Source organism: Equus przewalskii, chromosome 4 (genome assembly GCF_037783145.1).
Source record: "Equus przewalskii isolate Varuska chromosome 4, EquPr2, whole genome shotgun sequence".
Classification (NCBI taxonomy): domain Eukaryota; kingdom Metazoa; phylum Chordata; class Mammalia; order Perissodactyla; family Equidae; genus Equus; species Equus przewalskii.
In genome coordinates this window covers 61,421,825-61,441,588 of record NC_091834.1, presented here as the reverse complement: position 1 = coordinate 61,441,588, position 19,764 = coordinate 61,421,825, and the positions used below count along the sequence as shown (strand labels likewise).

Sequence of the window (19,764 nt, the reverse complement as noted above, 5' to 3'; positions counted from 1 at the left end):
TTGCCCCGTACCAGCTCCCCCAAACTCAGTCACTTAGGTACCATCTTCACAGTCTCAGCCCCATCTGCACAGCACCTAGTGTGTTAGTTTGCTAGGGCTGCCATACAAAGTACCATAGACAGGGTAGCTTAAACAACAGAAATGTGGGTTCTCACAACTCTGGAGGTTAGAAGTACAAGATCAAGATGTTGGCAGGTTTGGCATCTTCTGAGGCCTCTCTCCTTGGCTTGGAGATGGCTGTCTTCTCCCTGTGTGTCCAGTGATTTTCCCTCTGTATATATCTGCATCATCTCTTTTTCTTACAAGGATACTAATCATATTGGATTAGGGCCCACCCTAATGAAACCATTTTAACTTAATTACCTCTTTAATGGCGCTATCTCCAAATACAGTCACATTCGGAGATGCTGGGAGTTAGGACTTCAACATATGGATTTGCAGGGACACCCATCAACCCATAATACCTATAGTTACTTATGTATTATTTTTTTTAAGTTAACATGCATGTTCTTAAATTTATGTTCAAAGGTAAGTGTTTCCAATCAGTAATATCCACAAAATCATAGGTTGGGTGTGCTTGTTAACTCTCTAATGCACATTAAAACAAATATGTAACCAGAAAGTTGTGTGTTCCTCTAAAATCATCTTGCGACCATACATGTGAAGCAATGGTACCACACTATTCAGACGCCCTAGGAAATCGTTGTAACGTGGCAGACCGTGTTATGATTTCTAGGTGTCTTCCCCCTCTAGCGTGCGATGGTTCGTGGAGAAGCCATTTTTGGGCACTTAGTGCTATGTGACAGCCAGTGAGTATAGAGTAGGCAGAGCTGCAGAAGCCCACATGATCCTCTGTCAAGGGGACCTCATGTGCCCGCTACGAAGACACACTAAAGGATGTGTAATGATAGGAAACAGCACAAGACACATTTGTGCTCCGGTAAGAGATTGTGTATCACAGATAGTAAGTGTTATGTAGTAAGTCAGAGGAAAGAGAGATTCCCCTCCTGGAGAAAGATCAGGGTGAAATGAAGACAAAGAGTAAAAAATTCCTTCCTTCATCATTCATTTATTCATTGATACATATTTATTGAGCCCTTGCCACGTGCCTGGTGGACAGACGCCATGGATTTAGCACTGTAAAATATGTGCGCTCTTGGAGGAAGAGAAGTCGGTAGGAGTGGGGAATGAGGAGATAGACAAGAAGCAAATAACTGAAACACATGGAAAATACACACAGAGCATAGCAGGTGGGTTTACAATGTCATAGATTTAAAAAGAAAAAAAAAGCACAGGAGGAGTATATATAGGAGGGCTTTCGATGGAGAGCAGAGACCACAATTTTTTAAAAGGTGATCACCTAAGACTGCTTTCGGGCTGCTATAACAGAATACCATGGACTAGGTGGCTTGTAAACAGAAATTTATTTCTTACAATTCTGGAGGCTGGAAGTCCAAGATCAAAGTGCCTGCAGGTGCAGTGTCTGGTGAGGGCCCACTTCCGGGTTCATAGATGGCCATCCTCAAAGGGCAGAAAGGGCGACAGAGCTCTCGGGGGTCTCTTTTAGAAGTGCACTAATCCTTCCTTGAGGGCTCCACCCTCATGACCTAAGCACCTCCAAAGTTCCCATCACACTGGGGTTTAGGATTTCAACATATGAATTTGGAGGCAGGGGGACACAAACATTCAAACCACAATGATTACTTAGTAATATTTCAGCAAAGACCTGAAGAAGAGAGGATGAGAGCCACACACATACTTAGAGGAAGAGCCCTCTAGGCAGAGGAAACAGTGAGCGCAAAGGTGCTGAGACAGCGTCCAGCCTGAGTGCCTGTGAACCAGAGAGGCCAGAGGACTGGGGAGAGAATGAGGCATCAGGGCCCCACTGTGAAGGCCTGTGGCCATTGGAAGGACTGGCTTTTACTGACTTGAGTTTTGAGCAGAGGAGAGACAGGATCTGACCTAGTTTTGACTGGATCCCTCTGGCTTTTGTGTTGAGAATAGACTGTAGAGGGGCGAGTATGGAACAGAGAGACTGATTAGGAGACAGTTACAACAAGCAGTAATCTGGGTAAAATCTAGGCTAGACATATTCAGTGTGTGTGAATGCGTGTGTGTGTGCGCGCTACACTTTCCTGACTATGGGACTTTTTTACCACATTTGGAATGGAACAGTTAAGCAAGAGAAGCACAGGAATGCATTCTTTTTCTAGATGCGTAGCTAGCTCCTGGGGATACAATAACCTTAAGATAACCTTAAGGTGTCAAGTAAAAGGGAACAACCTGGTAAATATGGGAAGGGCGAAGGATGTCCTGCCAGCCATCCGGGGGAGAGACTACATTGCGTCATACATCCCATTCTTTGCCACAGATCCCTGGCAGTCATCCTGCTTTCTCTGGATCATGCTCCTGTGAGTTGGAGAATCTCACAGGGCGCTGTAAGGGAGCCCGGCTCTCCCGCTAGAATGTGGATGGTGGCTGGGGTCCTCAAAAATGACTCCTTTATAATAAACATGCAGAGATGTGACAACAATGCCATCAAAAGAAGGACCTGATCATTCTTTCCAAGTTCCATAAAACAGAGATAAATGCTTGGAGATGCTAAATTAGCAAGAGCTATGGAGCCTGCCTGCCCAGGACCCAGCAAACACAATCTCTCTGTGCCACACGCTGACCTAAAACCAGCGTGAGCCGAGAGGGATGTCAGCATCACTGGTGATTGGCAGTCATTTCAGCCGCCTGCTCAGAAATTCAATGGGCTACTCACTGAGCTCAGCAATGGAATTGTGAGGAAAAAGTTAACTCCCAAAAGATTACATACAGCATATCTTTGTGCAAACTTAAAACAACTTAAATCAAAAAATCATAATTTGTGGGAAAATATAGCTTCAGTAAAGATATATTTATAAGCTATATTTATTAAAAAGCTATATTTATAAAAATCAACGTAAGGGAGTGAAGACCACATGATTCACCAGCAGTCCCTCAGGAGGGGCTGGGGGGCAGGGGGACAGGGCAGGGGAGAGCCACATGGGTAAATATAATTAATTGTCAGTGTTCTGAGTGTCATCAGGGCATTTGTTTCATAAGCGTTTGTTACAGGGCAGGGGAGAACCACATGGGTAAATATAATTAATTGTCAGTGTTCTGAGTGTCATCAGGGCATTTGTTTCATAAGCGTTTGTTACAGTACTCCTATTGATTCATTAGTTAATGAAAGGAGGCCTTGCTGGGACCAGTGATGAGAGGAGGTCGTGAGGCAAGGTGTATTATTAGTTAAGGGAAATTCAGTGGACCTTACATTGGAGAAGCAATTTAGATGGCCTTGCCTCATAACACAGAAAGGGTTCTGCAGGCGTGTGTTTGTGTGCGTACATACATGCGTGCGCGTGCATGTATGCGTGTAAAAATCACACACATTGCTATATGTGATAGCAATGCACACAGCAGTGGCTCTATGCATCTATGAGTCTGTGAGCTCCCGTATTTGTGTGAGTCTAACCACAGGAGTTTATGGGGTCCCTTGATTCTGCCTGCTGCCCTGTTGGGCGCTGCAGCAGACATGGGATGGGCCTCGGAACAGGGAGGTGGGCCTGCCGCGTTGTTTGCAAGAGTCGAGGGTCATGTGGTGCCTCCTCCAGGATGCTCCAGGGAGAGGACTGACCGAATGGATACCCCTCCAACCTAGGGATCCCTGAAGGCAGGGCAGGGCTGGGCATTTACCTGGGTCGGGGAGGTTCCGAAGAACAGAAGCATGCATGTTTGTTTCCATAACCATGTCCTCCCCAGGGACCTGCTATCCAGGGTCAGGGAGGTGGGAGCATGGATCTGACCAGGTGCAACTTGTCTGAAACAGCTGAGTTGGAAGGACATGGTGAAAGTCCTTCTAATGATGTGAACTCCAGTCTTTCCCAGCTGTCTGGCCACCACTCCCAGTGGCCAGGACAAGGAGTCCAGCCCAGGCCACTGTCCTTGGCAACATGAAGGAACAATTCACCCACACACCCTCCACATGGCCCTGTGTCATTGGCCACCTCCCAGTCTCTACTCCACATGGCTGCCAACATGAGACTGGAGATGGAGGAAAGACCGAAGTGCCAGCCAGGCTCCAGCAGGATGAATTGGGACAGCCACAACCCTGGTGAGGCTCTTGGCCTTTCACTGAGCCCAAAGCATCCCAGACCTCCTCAGTTTCAGGAGTGATGGGGTCCAGCTGTCCATGCAGTTCCATGCAGCAGGGCCATCCACAAGCCTGTGTAGCAGGGCTGCCCAGGCAGAAGATGAGTGGGAAGGAGAGGCACCCAGTGAGATTTTGAGAATATATCCATTTTAACTAAAATTGTATATAATCTCCTCCACCTCTGTGATAGTTAATTTTATGTGTCAACTTGCCTAGACCACAGTACCCCAATATTTAGTCAAACATGAGTCTAGATGTTGCTGTGAAGGCATTTTTTTAGATGACATTACCATTTAAATCATTTTACCTTGAATAAGACATATTACCCTCTATAATGGGGTGGGCCTCATCCAATCAGTTGAAGACCTTAGGAGGAAAAGATGGAAGCACCCCAAGGAAGAAGGTATTCTGTCTCCCAACTGCCTTTGGACTCAAACTGCAACATTACCTCTTCCTTGGGTGTCCAGCCTGCCAGCCTGCCCTGCAAATTTTAGTCTCTCAATAGATAGATAGATGAGAGATAGAGAGATAGACAGACAGATGATAGAGAGAGAAAGATGACAGATAAAGAGATAGAGAGACAGATAGACAGATATCTCCTATTGGTTCTGTTTCTTTGGAGAACTCTGACAATACACTGCTCAACCCACCTTCCTGAATGCTCACCCTGGAACAATCCTAGAAAATTCTTGAGCAAAGCTCCTTAGACACAGTCCAGATAAAAAGACGCCTTCTCTGGGGCAAGCTGAGACCTTTGGCAGTTATTCCATATCCTCGTGTTTTCACCATCAAGTGCAGACTCCAGATCCCCAGATGTCACTGTCAATGCCTCCTTGTGAGTAATTCCTGATTTAAATAATATGATGTCACTCTTTGCAAATCATAATATGATATCCCCCAAGAAAGCATTCTGCATGAAAATTCTGGTCCAAGTAAATGAATGGAAAGTGCCCCCAAAGCACTATGGGGAATTCCACGGAGTGCCCCACAGAATCCATTCTTTCCTTCATTAATAATAATATATTTGGAGTTGGGTAAGCGGTTTTCTAGCCACACTATATTCCCCACCCTCCCCTGCAGTTGAATGTGGCCATGGAGCTAAGTTGTCACCAATGGAATGAGAAGGCCAGCATTTTAAGACGGGCCCACGTCTTCCATACTCTTTTACTCCAGTCAGCCAGGCGCTGCTGCACCTATGGGTGTGTGCTGTGACCATAAAGGCAAAGATGACACCCTTGGACAGTAATTCTCAAAGGGTGGCCCCCAAAACACCAGCATCAGCATCACCCAAGAACTTGTTAGAAATGCAAATTCTTCATCTCTACATCAGATCTACTGAATCAGAAACTCTAATGGGGTGCCCCATCTGCATTTAACCAGACCTCAGTGTAATTCTGCTGTGCACCTAAGTCTGAGCCTGCTTCTCTAGGGGTGGCAGAAACAATATGTAAGAAACCTGGTTCCCTGAAGGACTGCATGGAGCAGGGTCACCGGTGACCTGGAATTCAGAAGATTACAAATAAGAGGAATAAACTTCCATCTGGTTTGGGCTTTGGCTTTTTATTTATTTTTATTATTATTTTTTTGAAAGTGGAGATGGGAGTGTCTTTTGTTACAGCAGCTTGTCTTTTCAACCTCAGCAATACAAACCTCTAGGAAGGAATGAAACCCCAACTGTGGGTGGTGCTCCCTTCCCCAGGGTTTGCTGGACCAGAGCTTCCCCACTGAGCGTCCACACTGGCATGTTGCAAATTGGTTACAGGTGTGCTGAGATCACACCCTCCTTGGGCAGCTGGATGAGGCTGTCTGGGCAGAGACCACAGGCCCTTACTGCCACGAGCAGCCTTCATTTACCCCAACACATTGCACAGCAATTATCATTTTCTATGTATGCCCTGACATGAAAACTGCCCCAGAGAGACCTCCAACTTTCCATCTTCTGCTTCTTGCTCTCCCCTCCCCTGGATCTCTGACCTCTTAGTCCACAGCTCTGGACAAGCCTGGAGCTCTTGCTCCACTGGCCTGATCTGGGCACCTTCCTCTAGGTTAACTATCTGAATGTTCCAACTCAGTGCTCCTGAGCTGATGGTCACAGGAACTTTCCCTTCTACTTCAGTCTCCCTAAAGCCAGGGTGACCCACTCTCACTTTAAGGCCATGCTTGGGGATAGTTGTAGGATTTCTTTTTGGCCAGGTTTCCTGGCCTGAGTCCTTTGCTCCAAAGGAGGCTGTTTGGAGCAGGCCGCCATCGGCACCTCCCCAAGTCAACTCTGGCTCAGGGTGGTTGCTTCATGGACCACCAGGTGCCCTGGCAGGCAAAGTGCTGGGCCTCTGGGACCAGAGTGAAAGAAGGCAGCCACAGTCCTCAGTCCTTTGTTCTACTCTCATGCCTGATTATATTGGTTAGCATTAGGTTCAGTTGAGCAACAGAAAACGCCAAACAAGAGTGACTTAGTAAGGAAGTACTCAAAGAATGATGTCAAAAGAACATAGAAGCCAGCTTAAAGAGGCTCCTACTGGCCAAATCTGTGCATCAAAGTAAGTAATGATAGTAATATAGATTACAACCCATTGACTAAAATAAGAATCCATGAGTCCATATTTATAGAAAGAAGGAAAGAAAGAAAGAAAGAAAGCCCCTCCTTACATTTGTATGTCAACCAATAAACATTGAAAGAAACGTGGAATTAGCAAATCACCATTTAGCAACTGGCATAATAATAATTCACTCAGGCAAGAAGCACCAATGGATGCTAAAGCTGCTGGGTAAAAGTTTGATGATAAACAGGATATTTATATAGTCTCAAAGTATCTCTCCATAAGATATTTCTGAATTACAAAGGGAAAATGGTCATTTCACAGTAAAGAAAGTTGGCTGACATGCTATTCACCGAATGATGGAGCTACCATCACCAGCAATGGGACAATCAACATCGTGTGCCTCCTTACACCCTGACAGAGACTCACACCGTTGCTGTGGTGTTCCTGCCAAGATAATAACAATAACAATAGGACAACAACATCAGTGACATAAACAAGATCAAATTTTACGTCTCTCACCTAAAAGTCCAGGGCTCATGCAGTGCCACACATTATGAGCTTTCCAGTTTCCTTCCCTCTTGTTTCTCCACCATGTGTGGCCTTGACCTCACAGCCCAAGATGGCACCATTCACGTTCAAGGTAGCAGGATGGAGTAAAGGAGGAAGAATAAAAGGCAAGGAGTCCATGTGTACCACACCTTAGGGAAGGTTTCCAGAAGCTGGCACAGAACAGTCTGCTTACATCCCTTTGGTCAGAACTCACTCGCTTGGTCGCACCTAGCTGCTGGGAAGTGTGGTCTCTGTTTTGGATGGCCATATGCTCAGCTAAAAAATTCTATTACTATGAACGAGATAAAGGGTATAACCTATATGGGAGGACACCTAACAATCTCTGGAACACTGCTATTCTTTCGTTTCAAAACGGCACATTTCTATACCTCCAGTTCTTTTCCCTAGGATCTCAAATCATGGCACCCTCTCCATCCCAAACACTTACTGCAGACACAACACGCCCGTGTGTGCGCCCAGACGTGGAGGGAGCTCAGAGCCCACATCCTTCAGACCTTGATCCCCAAAGATGCTCTGGCCTATTCCGCTTCTGGGACTGTGCGCAGCTTTACGTCTCAACATCATTACTTAGGAGGAGGGCAGTTACCCACGGAAACGCCCCCATGGCCTCTATGCTCACATTGAAGCTGATTTAAGCTGAGATGAACAGAATGACCAACCTTTGTTCCTTTCCTTTCTAGATAAGCAAATTAAAATGCCTCTGGTAAACAAACATTTCTCCTGACCTTAGGTTTGTGGATCTAAAACAAAGAGCCAGTTATTTTACCAGCAGAATGAGTTTACTCAGGAATGGCAAAGAATTGTAATTTGGGATATGCAGTCTATGGGAACCACAGGGAAGCCAAAAGAAACAAAGCAGAAAAACGTTCTTTTACGAAGTTAGGAGGGGGTGTTGTAAAGGAAGAGCCCACTGGAGGAGAGGGGGGCGTTTGAAGTACAGTGGCTTTTCATTGGCTGAGTTATAGCTGTCTCTCATTGGCTGAGCTGTTGCTGGGCAACAAGGAATTTCTTTCTCCCTTCTGCTGGAGGAGTATCACTCCCCGGCAGAAATGCAAGGTACCGTCTCTTCCTGTCAGGGTCAGTAGCCTGCACTGAGTGACCCGTGCATGGGTGAAAGTGCTCTCTTCTGGCCTCCTGGCTCCATTTTAAGTGAGGATTCTGTTTATTAATTTTCACAGGCTTTTACAGAGCTCTAGGAAGAAGAGTAGGTTTGGGGCTTTTGAGATTAGTGTGGGGTCGCAAGATGTGCAGGACTTCCCAGCGTTCCAGGTGGAGCCCGAGGACCGCCACTTGCCAAGAGTGCACAAGGACAAGATAGGTCTGCACTTGCCGGGCAAGAAGGGCTGCAGTGACAGCTCACGTCTCCTCACCAGCTTTCTCCTCCCCTGCTCCACTCCACCCGCCGCCTCCAGCTCCACCACTGCAAGGATGAGGGGTGCTGCAGTCTTGGGGTGCGAGGAGATTGGGAAGTTCCTATGCTTTTGGAGCCTATAAGTCTTTGTGGAAGCCCCTCTCCAAGTCTCGTTTGGCCAGGGGTGTTGCTTGATTCCCATAATGTGGTAGGGGTGGTGGGGTGGGCAGAGGGGGACTACACAGATAGTGAAGTCTCCTGAGAGCCTGCAACCAAGAGCCACATTCTTATTTGTGTCATTTCAGGACCTCAGGGGCCACAACTGTGAAGTAGCGATGGTCCTTGTATGCTTAGCCACAACACGCAAGGTGTTCCCTCTGCTGGGAAGAGCTGGCCCTTCTCCTCTTTGTTAGACGTTAGTGAACGGCTCACTCTCAAAACACAGCTCAAAGGTTAGTGCCCTGAAGCCTTCCTGGAATGGCCCCAGGCCCAGCTCCACATCTTTCTGGTTCGCTATGAGATGAGTGTGGGCTGCAGGTTAACCTCTTAGGCTCTTGAGCTAGACTGCCTGGATCTAGAAGCCTGGTTCAGCTACTTTGTAGCTGTGTGACTTTGACAAGTATTTTAACCTCTCTGCCTCAGTTTCCCTGCCTGTAAAATGAGGATTAAAAATAATACCTTCCGGGGCCAGCCCTCTGGCCTAGTGGTCAAGTTCCTGCATTGTGCTTAGGCGGCCCAGGGTTTCACTGGCCCAGATCCCGGGCACGGACATGGCACCGCTCATTAGGCCATGCTGAGGGGGCGTCCCACATAGCACAACCAGAAGGACCTACAACTAGAATACACAACTATGTACTGGGGGGCTTTGGGGAGAAGAAGAAGAAGAGAAAGAAGAAGACTGGCAACAGATGTTAGCTCAGGTGCCGATCTTCAAAAGGAAAAAAATGCCCAAGAAGACACTGTGTAGGGTCTACAATTTTTTTAAAAAATTAAGTAAAAATAATACCTTCCACATGAACCTGTTGTGAGAATTAAATGAGTTTTACATGTTTTTAAAAGTGGCTGACCTCATAGCAGCATTATTCTCAATAGCCAAAAGGTGGAAACAATCTAAACGTCCATGGATGGATGAACAGATAAACAAAATGTGGTGCATACATACGAGGGACTATTATCCAGCCTTAAAAAGGAAGGAAGTTCTGACCCGTGCTACAACATGGACGAACCTTGAGGACTTTATGCTAAGGGAAATAAACCAGTCACAAAAAGACAAATACTGTGTGGTTCCCCTCATATGAGGTACCCAGAGCAGTCAAATTCATAGAGACAGAAAGAATGGTGGTTGCCAGGGGCTGGGGGAGAGAGGAATGGGGAGTTGCTTTTTGATGGGTGCAGAGTTTCAGTTTGGGAAGTTGAAAAGTGTCTTGTGGACAGATGGTGGTGAGGGTTGCACAACAGTGTGCTTGTACTTCATGCTGCTGAACTGTTCACTTGAAATGGTTAAGAGGGTAAATTTTATTTATGTATATTTTACCACAATTTAAAAAATTAAAAAAAATTTTTAAGAGGCTAGCATTTAATTGATGTTAATGTTAGCACATGATCTGTGTGTTTCTTGTCTATTCCTCTCCTCCAGGGAGGGCACTGAAGAGTTCAACCCTGGTATGGTGAGCACCCTGAAAAGAGCAGGGGGTGCCGAATCTGCAGAACTCATGCAGACGATCCTGCAGGGTCAGACGGCATTGTGGGAGGAGGCGGGCGTGGGACAAGGCAGGGAAGAGCCTACTACGCCCAAGGAGAGGTGGCAAGGCGCAAAACTTGCCCCAGGAGGAGCCTAATGAGACAGAGTTCACAGCACTGGGAGGGCCCAAGGAGAGCCAGGAGCTCCCTCCTCCTCAGGGCTTGTGGAGGGGTGCCTGCAACCAGCCTGCTGGACACACCTTCTCTTAAGCTTCCCGCACCGGTTTCACAGGGAGGGGTGGGGGACAGAGACAACTAGAAATGGCGCTGGGAGAGAGGAGAAACTGAGTCACTGACTTCTAAGAATAGGCCGTCACCCAGCTCCCAGCAGACCCCACCCAGGAACACGCGAAAGAAGCCTGAGGCATTAGGGTGGGTGCAGAGGGAGCCCCCTGGTGTCCAGCTGGGTCCCGGCAGGGCCTGCTGGGCCATGCTCAGTTGGTCACGCACATGCTCTGCCTGGGGATGAGGGTGCTGCCTCCAGGCCAGGGGAGCTTATACTGGGGGGAGGACTCATCCACCAGAAGGCTCACGCACTGACCAGTCGTCTCCTGCTTTCTTGTGCCTGCTGAGCCCAGGGCTCTCCGGAAGCTGCGGTGGAGAACGGAACGGAGGAAGCAGAGGGCTCCAGACCACCAGCTTCGGAGTAAAGGATCAAAGGCTGGGGTCGGCTCTGCTTGACGCAAAAAGAATGTGGCAGAGGCTGGCGGCTGGCTAACCCATCCCCTGCCGCCGTACTTCTCCCCAGCCCGCCTCCACCATAGAGATTAGAAAAGCAGTATGCTTCCTTTCCCAGCCTACCTTGCAGCTAGTGGAGGGCCACATGACACAAGTGGAGTCTGCTAGAATCCTTCTGCAGTGGCTTTTGCTTTCCTCATAAAAGGGCCAGAGACTACCGATGAAGTCTCCTTTTCCTCCATTTCCCTGCCTTGAACCTAGGAATGATGCCTGGAGCTATAGCAGCCATCTTGTAACCATGAGGAAAGGCAAAGTTAATCACAGAGATGCCAGCTCTATTACCATTGAGTCACGGAACCAATATGTCACATCATTATATGAGAAGTCAAAGAGAAATTGGTGAAGCCACCATAGTTGGGTTTTATACTGTTTGCACTCCCAATAAAGCAGGAGAGCTACCCCATCACCTCAGGGAGGTCACAGTTTAGTAAATTACTACACAAAAGGAGTCTTGCCCCAAACGGCCACCTCCCCTGCCCCCAAACAGAAGGTTCCTTTCTCCAGCTACAAAGGGGCTTTCTTCTCTAAGGACCCCTTTCCCCCAGGCTCGACAGCATATCACAGGTTCTGCCCACTGGTTAGGGTACGCAAATGTTTCATTACAGCGTGTGGAGAGTACAAGCTATCTGCGGGTGGACACACGGCAGGTGCTTAGCACAGTCACTCAGTAATGAGCCGGGCAGGCTTCACAAGCCCCCATGGACCTCCCCCACACCCTTGCCCACCCTCTTCCCCAAGGCAGCCAGCCAGCAGCTCTGCATGCTGAGCTGCCCTAGGAGCGAGGCCCCCGGGTTGCATGCTCTGTGTCTTTTGCCTGTGTTTAGGCCAGATCGCACTCTAGGGGAGGTCCTGAGCTGTAAGAAGGGACACATTTGTAGCTCCCTCTCCTTAGCAATCTCCTCTCCTGGACATTGCCTGTCTTCCCCTTGCAGGAACCATCCCCTTTTTAAATGCCTCAAAACATCTGAGTTGCCAGGGTCCATTTTCCCTCCTCGTGGCAGCCCCTCACCCTCCCTGTTCCTAGACACGGGTTTGCAGAGTCTTCACGTCTGCTGGGCACCCCACCTGCCTCTGCCTGGTGATCATCCCGACATAAGCGTTTCTAAAGCCTACTCATATATGACGTGTCTCCAGACAAGTCCAGAGAGGGTCAGACAGAGACACGTTTCGGGAGTAGCTGGGGTCTGTAAGTCCCCTGGAGTGGAGTGTGACCTGGGAAGTGAGCTCTGCTGATAGGACTGCCATTGCTGACCAAGCCCGTGCTAGGGGAGACCCAAGGCGAAGAGGGGCTTCCGTGCCCCTCCAAGCCTGTGGGGACACCTAATGGCTTGGAGGGCACACTGGACCAGACGTCGGGAAACCTGCTTCTCCAACTCTGTCACCAGGTTGCTGTATGTCTTTGGGCAAGTCACTTACCCTCTCTGGACCTCAGCTTTCTGGGCTATAGAACAAAGGAATTGGACAAGGTCATTTCAAAGGGCTGTTCCAGCTCTCCTTTGGGGAAGTAATGTCAATCGTCATTTGTGCAAAGCCTTTTACTTTTCAAAGTGCTTTCACATCAATGATGTCCTGCTTCTAGAGTTTTCTTGCAGATTATTTGATTAGGTCCCATTTCCCTGACTTCACAGAAAGGAAATAGGAGGCCCAGAGAAGGGAAAAGACACTCAAGGTCACCCAGCCAATTAGCGGCAGGGCTGGGACTAGAATCCAGGTCTCCTGACTCTCATCGGGGCTGCTGTGTCCAGCTCTGCTGGGTGCACCCCACACATAGGTACAGGTTTGAGGGGAAGGGAGGCTGAAAGGTGCTCAGGGGTGGGACCAAGTCAGCCTTAAGGAAAGGGCACCTTTCTCTAATTGGTCTGCCAGAAGGGCCGCCTTGTTCTCATCGTCCATCCAGAGGAAGAAGGAATACTTTTTCAATTAATCAGCGCAGAGGGCGCCTTTCTGCAGTTTGTCCATCTGTAGGAATGATTTTCCTAGTCCACACAAGGCACCTGATGTTCTAGCAACAGCCTGACTCCCAGACTGTGCCTCTTCCCCCTTGGGGCTGGATGACCAGGGCTGGCATCGGGCCGCCAGATGAAATACAGGACACCCAGTTAAATCTGAATTTCAGATAAACAATTAATACGCGTTTTGGATAAAAATGTCTTGTGCCATTTTGGGGACACACAGCCTAGAAGAAATTTATTTTGGTCATCTGAAGTTCAATTAACTGGGCATCCTGTATTTTTATTTGCTAAATCTGCCAACCCTAGTCTGGAGGCAGTGGTGTGCTCAGGCTGGCTTGTATCAGTTCATGAGGGCCAATGGTTAATTTTTTAGGAATTTTGTGGTCCAGATATTAAACCACTGGCGCTTGAAAGCAATCACGGTGGGAGCATTCACACCATGGAAATAGGCAACGCCACAAATCATCCATCCATCCGCTGTTTTTTTTTTGCTTTGCTTTTTTTAGAGCTGATTGTGAAACGTTTACCAATACGCCACTGTCTAGAGGTTTCCTTGTCTTAAACGTACTGGGTGAAGACTCTGAAACTATGTGACCAGGTGCACTACCATCGCACGGGAGTCAGATAGCATCTGAGGGTAGCTGTCAGACTTAGTATATTAGAAAACGGAAAATTCCACTCGTGTGATCCTAGAAATAGGTATGTTGGAAACTTAGGATTCTAAAACGAGGATGTTAAAATCTCAAGATTTCAGAAGATGGACTATTAGTGTTGATAGCAGGGGCTGTTACACACTACCCATTCCTAACCCCTCTCTAGAGTGTAGATGGGCCGAGGCCTGAGCCTGGCCCCATCCCTGGCTGGCCCTCCTGGCTCAGGGCCCACGCCGCTTGCGGGCCACGATGAAACAGAGCCCTGTGTTGGCAGCAAGGCTGACCGTGTAGCTCCTGGGGCTGTGCAGGAGCTGCTCGATGTCAAAGCCGGCGTCCAGGACAGCCTGCTCCACCTCCTCCTTCTCCAGGGGCACGCAGGAGAACTGGCGCTTCCCCACCATGTAGGACTTGAGCCGCAGCGTGACGACAGTCACCAGGTGGCCACCCGGCTTGAGCAGTGAGGCAAGGTTGCGCAGCGCGGCGCGGTAGGCGTCCAGGCTGCAGCAGGCACACTCCATGGCCAGCAGCGTGAGCACACAGTCGGCCGGGGGCAGTACAACCGGGGCCAGCGGGTTGCCCAGGTTGGCATCGCACTTGAGCACCCGCTTTACCACAGCCCGCAGCTTCTCCTCCTTCTCCCACCACCGGTCGCTGAGGAGAGAGGGCAGGGCTCGGGGGAGGTGCATCAAGGTCCCGAAGGGAACTCCCACCCCACTGGGACCAGCAGATGGTCAAAGGATTGCTGCCCCAGCTCCCCCAGTAGGAAAACGGTCAGGGGAATGGGACCAGATCAATTGAGGGGCCTTCTTCTCTCTGATTCCATCTGGGTCCGCTCCCTGGGACCCCCCCCAAGAGATGGATTGAGCCCCAAGCATGGATTGAGCTTTCACTAAATGTTATTGGATAGACGGATGAATTAATGAATTAGCAACAGATAATGCATGGATGTGGCTATCTTAAAAATATAATATTGAGTGATGAAAAGCAAATCCTAGAAGAAAATATAGAGGAAATTACTCTGTTATAAAGTTCATAGATGACTAGAACTAAACAATAGGCTGCTTAGACATACATAAATATGTGACAAAAGTTATTTTTAAAAAGGAAGGAAATGTGAAATATAAAATTCATATGAGTGATTACCTTCAGTGGGGAAGGTAGGGGGCAAGAGGAGAAGCACCTGTAAGTCCTCATTGCATCTGAATACTCAGGCTGGGTGGGGGGTTCATGCCACTACGTGTAATATTCTCACAACAGGTATAGACAATAGAGGGAAGAAGGAAAAATGATAGATGATAGAGAGGTAGAAAGATAGATAGACAGACAGAAAGATGATCAATAGATAGAGGCAGACAGGCAAGAAGGAAGGAAGGAGGGAAAGATGGAAGGAAGGAAGGAAGGAAATGCCCTCCATCTGCTCTTCAGTGGTCATTCCTGGCTGGATCCCATCTCAATACAGTCCTGTAATCAGAAACTTGCCCCAAATGAGCTGTAATCCTGAAACTCAAGGGCCCATCTACTATCCTACCCAAAGCATCTGGTCCCATCCTTGAGGGACCTACTGTCCTGAAAATGTCAGGGACAACAGAGAGGGCAGAGAGCCCTCTGAGGGGAGCCACTGATGTCCAGCCCCCAGGGAACACCCTCCCCCACCCCTGAGCCCTACCTGTTCCCTTCTAGCTCACAGGCGAATCTCACAGCCGGGGTCCAGTCGTAGGCCCCAGGCTCCTTCTTCAGCCACTTTTCCAGCTCCTCCCGGTTGCGGTCAGTGAAGTCGGAGAGAGTGATGTCTTTGAAGGACTCACAGGCGGCAAGCACTTGGTAGATGGTAGGGCCTGAGCCGATGTCGATCAGCGTGTCCCCTTGGAGGCCCCCTGACAGAGGGAGAGAGGTCACTGAGACTGATAAGGGGCAGATGAAAGAACTGAGACCTGAGACCAACAAACACCCTGGTCCAGCCCACAGGGGATGCAGCGCCAACCATGACCATTATCATGGATACACCAAGCACCGTGCTAAAGGCTGTATATGCATTAATTTCCGTGTACACTTCAGAACTACCCCATGCAGAAACTGCTACTTTTATTTCCATTTTAAAGATTAGAAAATTGTGTCTCAGAAAGGATAAACAATTAGCGCAATGTCTTTCAGCCAAGAGTGTAACCACTACCCTCCTGGACAGAGAACATGGGTCCCAAACCCTGCTCTGAAGAAGATTCTGTTCAGGCTGCCTGGGAGCCTCCATGGGTGTCCAGCCCTGTCTAGCTAGCTTCCTCTGGGGAGGGCGGGCAGGAACAGGAAGCCGGGCTTGCCAAGGAGCTGACCTGGGAAGATGGCCCAGGAGTGCGTTGAGGTTACCTGGAAGCTGAAATGAAGCGTGATTTCCAGCATTCTGCCTGGAGGACGGGCCTGTGGGGTCACAGCTGCCAGGTTGTTCTCTGATCCCTGCCTCCCCAACCCGCCCACTCCTCCAGGCTCAGCAGCCCTTAACCCCCTCCTGTCCTCCTCACCAAGGGACTCCCCAGTTTCCTATCCCTTCCCCCAGTGCAGCAGCCAGAGTGAGGACACTGCCACAAGAGCCAGGAAGGACATGACCAGCTCACTGTGTCACCAGGGGGAGAGTAGTTATCATTGGGAGGTAGGCCATTTACAGACGGCTCAGTTGAGTCCCTTGGAGACTGAGGGCCCTGCCAGCAGGTGTGTGACAGGACTGAGACCTCACCCAGCTCTCTCAACTCCCCGAGTAGGGCTTTTCCAGACTCTCGTGACAGCCACATCCCACTATCCCACTGTTTGCCCTTGGCCTTCTTGGGGTCTCTGAGGCCTGACTGTGCAGGAGCTAGGCTGGGCTTGACGACCTTGAGAGCCTTCCCTGCCCCACCCCAAAGATCTAGGGGCTAACGGAGAGCGTTTGGGAACTACAAGATCCTCTACTCTCCCCACCAGATTTCCTGGTCCCTACTCCCTGTGAGGAGACAGACCCCACCTCCTGCCTCACATCTGATCAAAGAGAGCGGCAGGGCCCACCAGCTCCCCACCTCAACCCCCACACCCTGTAGCCCCTAGACAGGACCAGGCTTCCACCCCGGTGGGCCACGCCAGGCACCTTCCCTTATTCCCTCTCCAGGGTCCCTGGAGAGCGGCTCAAGGGGCTGCAGGAATGAGGTTCCCCCTCTGCTCACCTGGGCCGAAGGTCTTGTGGAGACACTCCAGATTAAACTTGAGCATCTCAGCCTCGGGGACGGGACCACTGTCGAAGCTGTAGAAGGTGGCCAGGTAGTCCCTGGGCAGGAAGTGTTTCTGGTACTCATCGCCCCCGGTGAAGCTGCCCTCCATGGTGGCCCTGAGTGTGTGCCGTCCTGTCTGCCCAGGTCTTATGAGGGCTCGGGATGCTCCTGGCCCCGCCCCCAGAATTTTGTCCCATCCCCTCACTCCTCCCATGCTGGCCTCTGCTTGAGCTGCCCTTCTGGAGAGATGGACCCTCCCTCCGCCCAGCACACCAACAAACCTCAGCTGAAACTGCTCTAAACCCAGAGCCCTGACAGCTGAGGCTGCAGCCGCCCTGGTCCTGCTTCCTCGAGGGATGGACCCAGGTCCATCGATGGTGCCCAGTCCTGGGTCCTCCTCTCAGCTCCGCCAGCCACGTGCTGCTATGTGACCTTGGGCAGGTGTCAAACCTCAGTTTCCCCATGAGCATACTCATTTCACAGGCTGTAAGAACCAAAGTCACTCCCCTAAGTCACAGATATCATGAGCCTGAGGGCACAGTGAGGTCCCCATCAGTCCCCTGGTGGTCAGAGGGGCCCAGTGGCTCTCCCCAGGCCAGGCAGTGGGCATCCCAGCCCTTCTGGAGGACATTGTTCAGACCCCAGGGGGCAGAACAGGATGGCTGACTGCATCACCACGCAGGCCACTGTGTGATCAGAAATTAGCCACCACCCTCCACGAATGGGACAAGGGAGCCCCGTCATGAAGCATAGCCTGTCAGAGGAGTCGGGGCTTCTTGGCTGCTGACTCGCCATGTGACCCCAGGTAAGTCACCCCCCTGGCCTCAGTCTTCCTCCTTTTAAAGGGGGAATGGGTTATAAAACCTCCCACAGACAGGAAAAGCTTGGCCTCCTTTCCTTTCCAGGAAAGAGCTCTGACTTGGCCACAAACCAGACAGAAATGGATCTGCTGCCCTTGGGGTCTGGGCCTGCTGCCCTGGAAGTGAGAAGGACAAGAACGACTTGTTCTGGCTTTAAGTAAATAAACAATGCTGACCCTGTAGGGCCTGACAAACTGAGGCTTCCACAGAGGCAGGAAAACCCAGTGGTCATTCAGGGCCTGATTTCCAAGGGGTGGGTACACGGTCAGCCTCCAGGGAGGCCTGGGGCCATGGTCCCAGCCCACAGAAGGCACTCAGAGCAGGCAGGGAGCTGGAGCTCTCACGTTATGTAATTTGAGTGTTTAATAAAGAGACAGCATTAGCAAAGGTTTGGGCAGGGTTGAGGGAAGCCACAAAGGACCTGTTACTCAGGGCTCTCCAAAGAAACAGACCAAAAGCGTGTGTGTGTGTGTGTGTGTGTGTGCGTGTGTGTGTGTGTATGTATGTATGTAAAGAGGCTTATTTTAAGAAACTGGCTCACACAATTATGAAGGCAGCAAGTCCAAATCTGCAGGGTGCACCCAAAATCTGTTGGAGACCCAGGAAGACGGGAAGCTGCTCTTCTGATCTGAAGGCTGTCAGGCGAGAAGCAGAAAGAGCCAACTCAAGAGCCAGTGCAAGTCCAAAGGCCATCTGCTGGCAGAATCCCCTCTTGTTTAGGCGAAGGCCGTCTTTGTTCTGTTCGGGATTTCAACTGATCGGATGAGGCCCACCCACATTATGGAGGGCAATTTGCTTTACTGAATGTCCACCAAGTTAAATGTTAATCACATCCAAAACTTCACAGAAACATCCAGGATAATGATTGACCACATATCTGGGCACCATGGCTCAGCTAAATTGACACAGAAAATTAACCATCACCATACTCCAGGGCTAGTGGCAGGGACCATTATCTGCCCTAGACCCAAGACAGAGAGCTGTGTGGAGAAGGCCACCTGCAGCAGCCAACAGCAAAGGAGCTGAAGAATAAATACCCAGACTCACTCTCCTCCCTCCCTCCTATATCCTGCCAAACCCGCTGAAATGCGGAAAACAATGGAACCGCTAATACAGTCCACATAGGTCAGCCTCTGGGGGCCCACAAGGACCTGAGAAGGATGGAGAGTGGATACTGAGGGACACATGGAAGGTGCCCCGCACAGAATCCCATTAACATTTATAGAATTGAACTGTGGACAACTATGTACCATCCAGGGGAGACCCAGAGCCCCTCCAGGGGGATGTGGGCATCCAGGGGTCTGCCCAAGCCGGGTGGGGGGATCATTCTCCCTGGAACCGTTCACTCTGCGGCAATTGGACATCTTTGGATGAGCTGAGGAGGCCCCTCCAACTCAGAGCCCCCAGTGCCTCCTGCTACCCAGGGGAATGAATCCACAACCCCCGGCATAGCCTCTTGCCTCACACACCTCTCCACCAGTTCCACCTTCTCCACCCCAGGGCACATCCTGACTGTGGCCTGGCCAGGGGTCTTTGCAGCACCAGGGTAATCTGCTCAAAGTCAAGTCTTGTATGGATAGATTCTAAGGAAAGGTTTCTCAACCTCAGCACCACTGACATTTCAGGCCAGATAACTGTCTATTGGGATGGGGGGCAGAACCGTGCATGGAAGGATAACTAGCCGCATCCCTGGCCTCTACCCAGTGGATGCCAGTAGCACCCAGTTCCCAGTGGTGACAACCTACAGTGTCTCCAGACATAGCCAGATGTCCCCTGGGGGGCAAAGCTTCCCCCAGTTGAAAGCCACAGTCCTGAGGTTTGCCTTCACCCAGTTGACAACATTTTGTTCATGCCAGGGCGGTTTCAGTCCCTTTTAAGAATGTCTGCATCATCTTAAGCATCTTTCCCTACTCTGACTTTTAAATAGCTCAAGGAAGTTTCCATTCCAGGGGA

At 49.9% G+C, this 19,764-nt stretch overlaps 1 protein-coding gene across 3 annotated transcripts; it reads right to left on the bottom strand.

Moving 5' to 3' along the window:
- Positions 1-1,049: 1,049 nt before the first annotated feature.
- On the bottom strand, positions 1,050-18,567 carry INMT (indolethylamine N-methyltransferase). Of its 3 annotated transcripts, XR_011539190.1 has the most exons (4): positions 16,907-17,768; positions 15,391-15,598; positions 11,183-14,375; positions 9,606-10,972 (listed from the first exon to the last, which is right to left on the bottom strand). XR_011539190.1 is itself a non-coding variant. In XM_070616158.1 (3 exons), the coding sequence occupies exons 1-3, from the start codon at positions 17,163-17,165 to the stop codon at positions 3,887-3,889; spliced, it is 846 nt and encodes a 281-aa protein (XP_070472259.1). In that variant the 5' UTR covers positions 17,166-17,768; the 3' UTR covers positions 1,050-3,886. The 3 variants fall into 3 exon arrangements, 2 of the variants coding, with proteins under 2 accessions (XP_070472259.1, XP_008506225.2); XM_070616158.1 differs by lacking the exons at positions 9,606-10,972; positions 11,183-14,375 and adding an exon at positions 1,050-4,265; XM_008508003.2 differs by having other exon boundaries at positions 9,606-14,375; positions 16,907-18,567.
- Between the last annotated feature and the right edge of the window lie 1,197 nt (positions 18,568-19,764).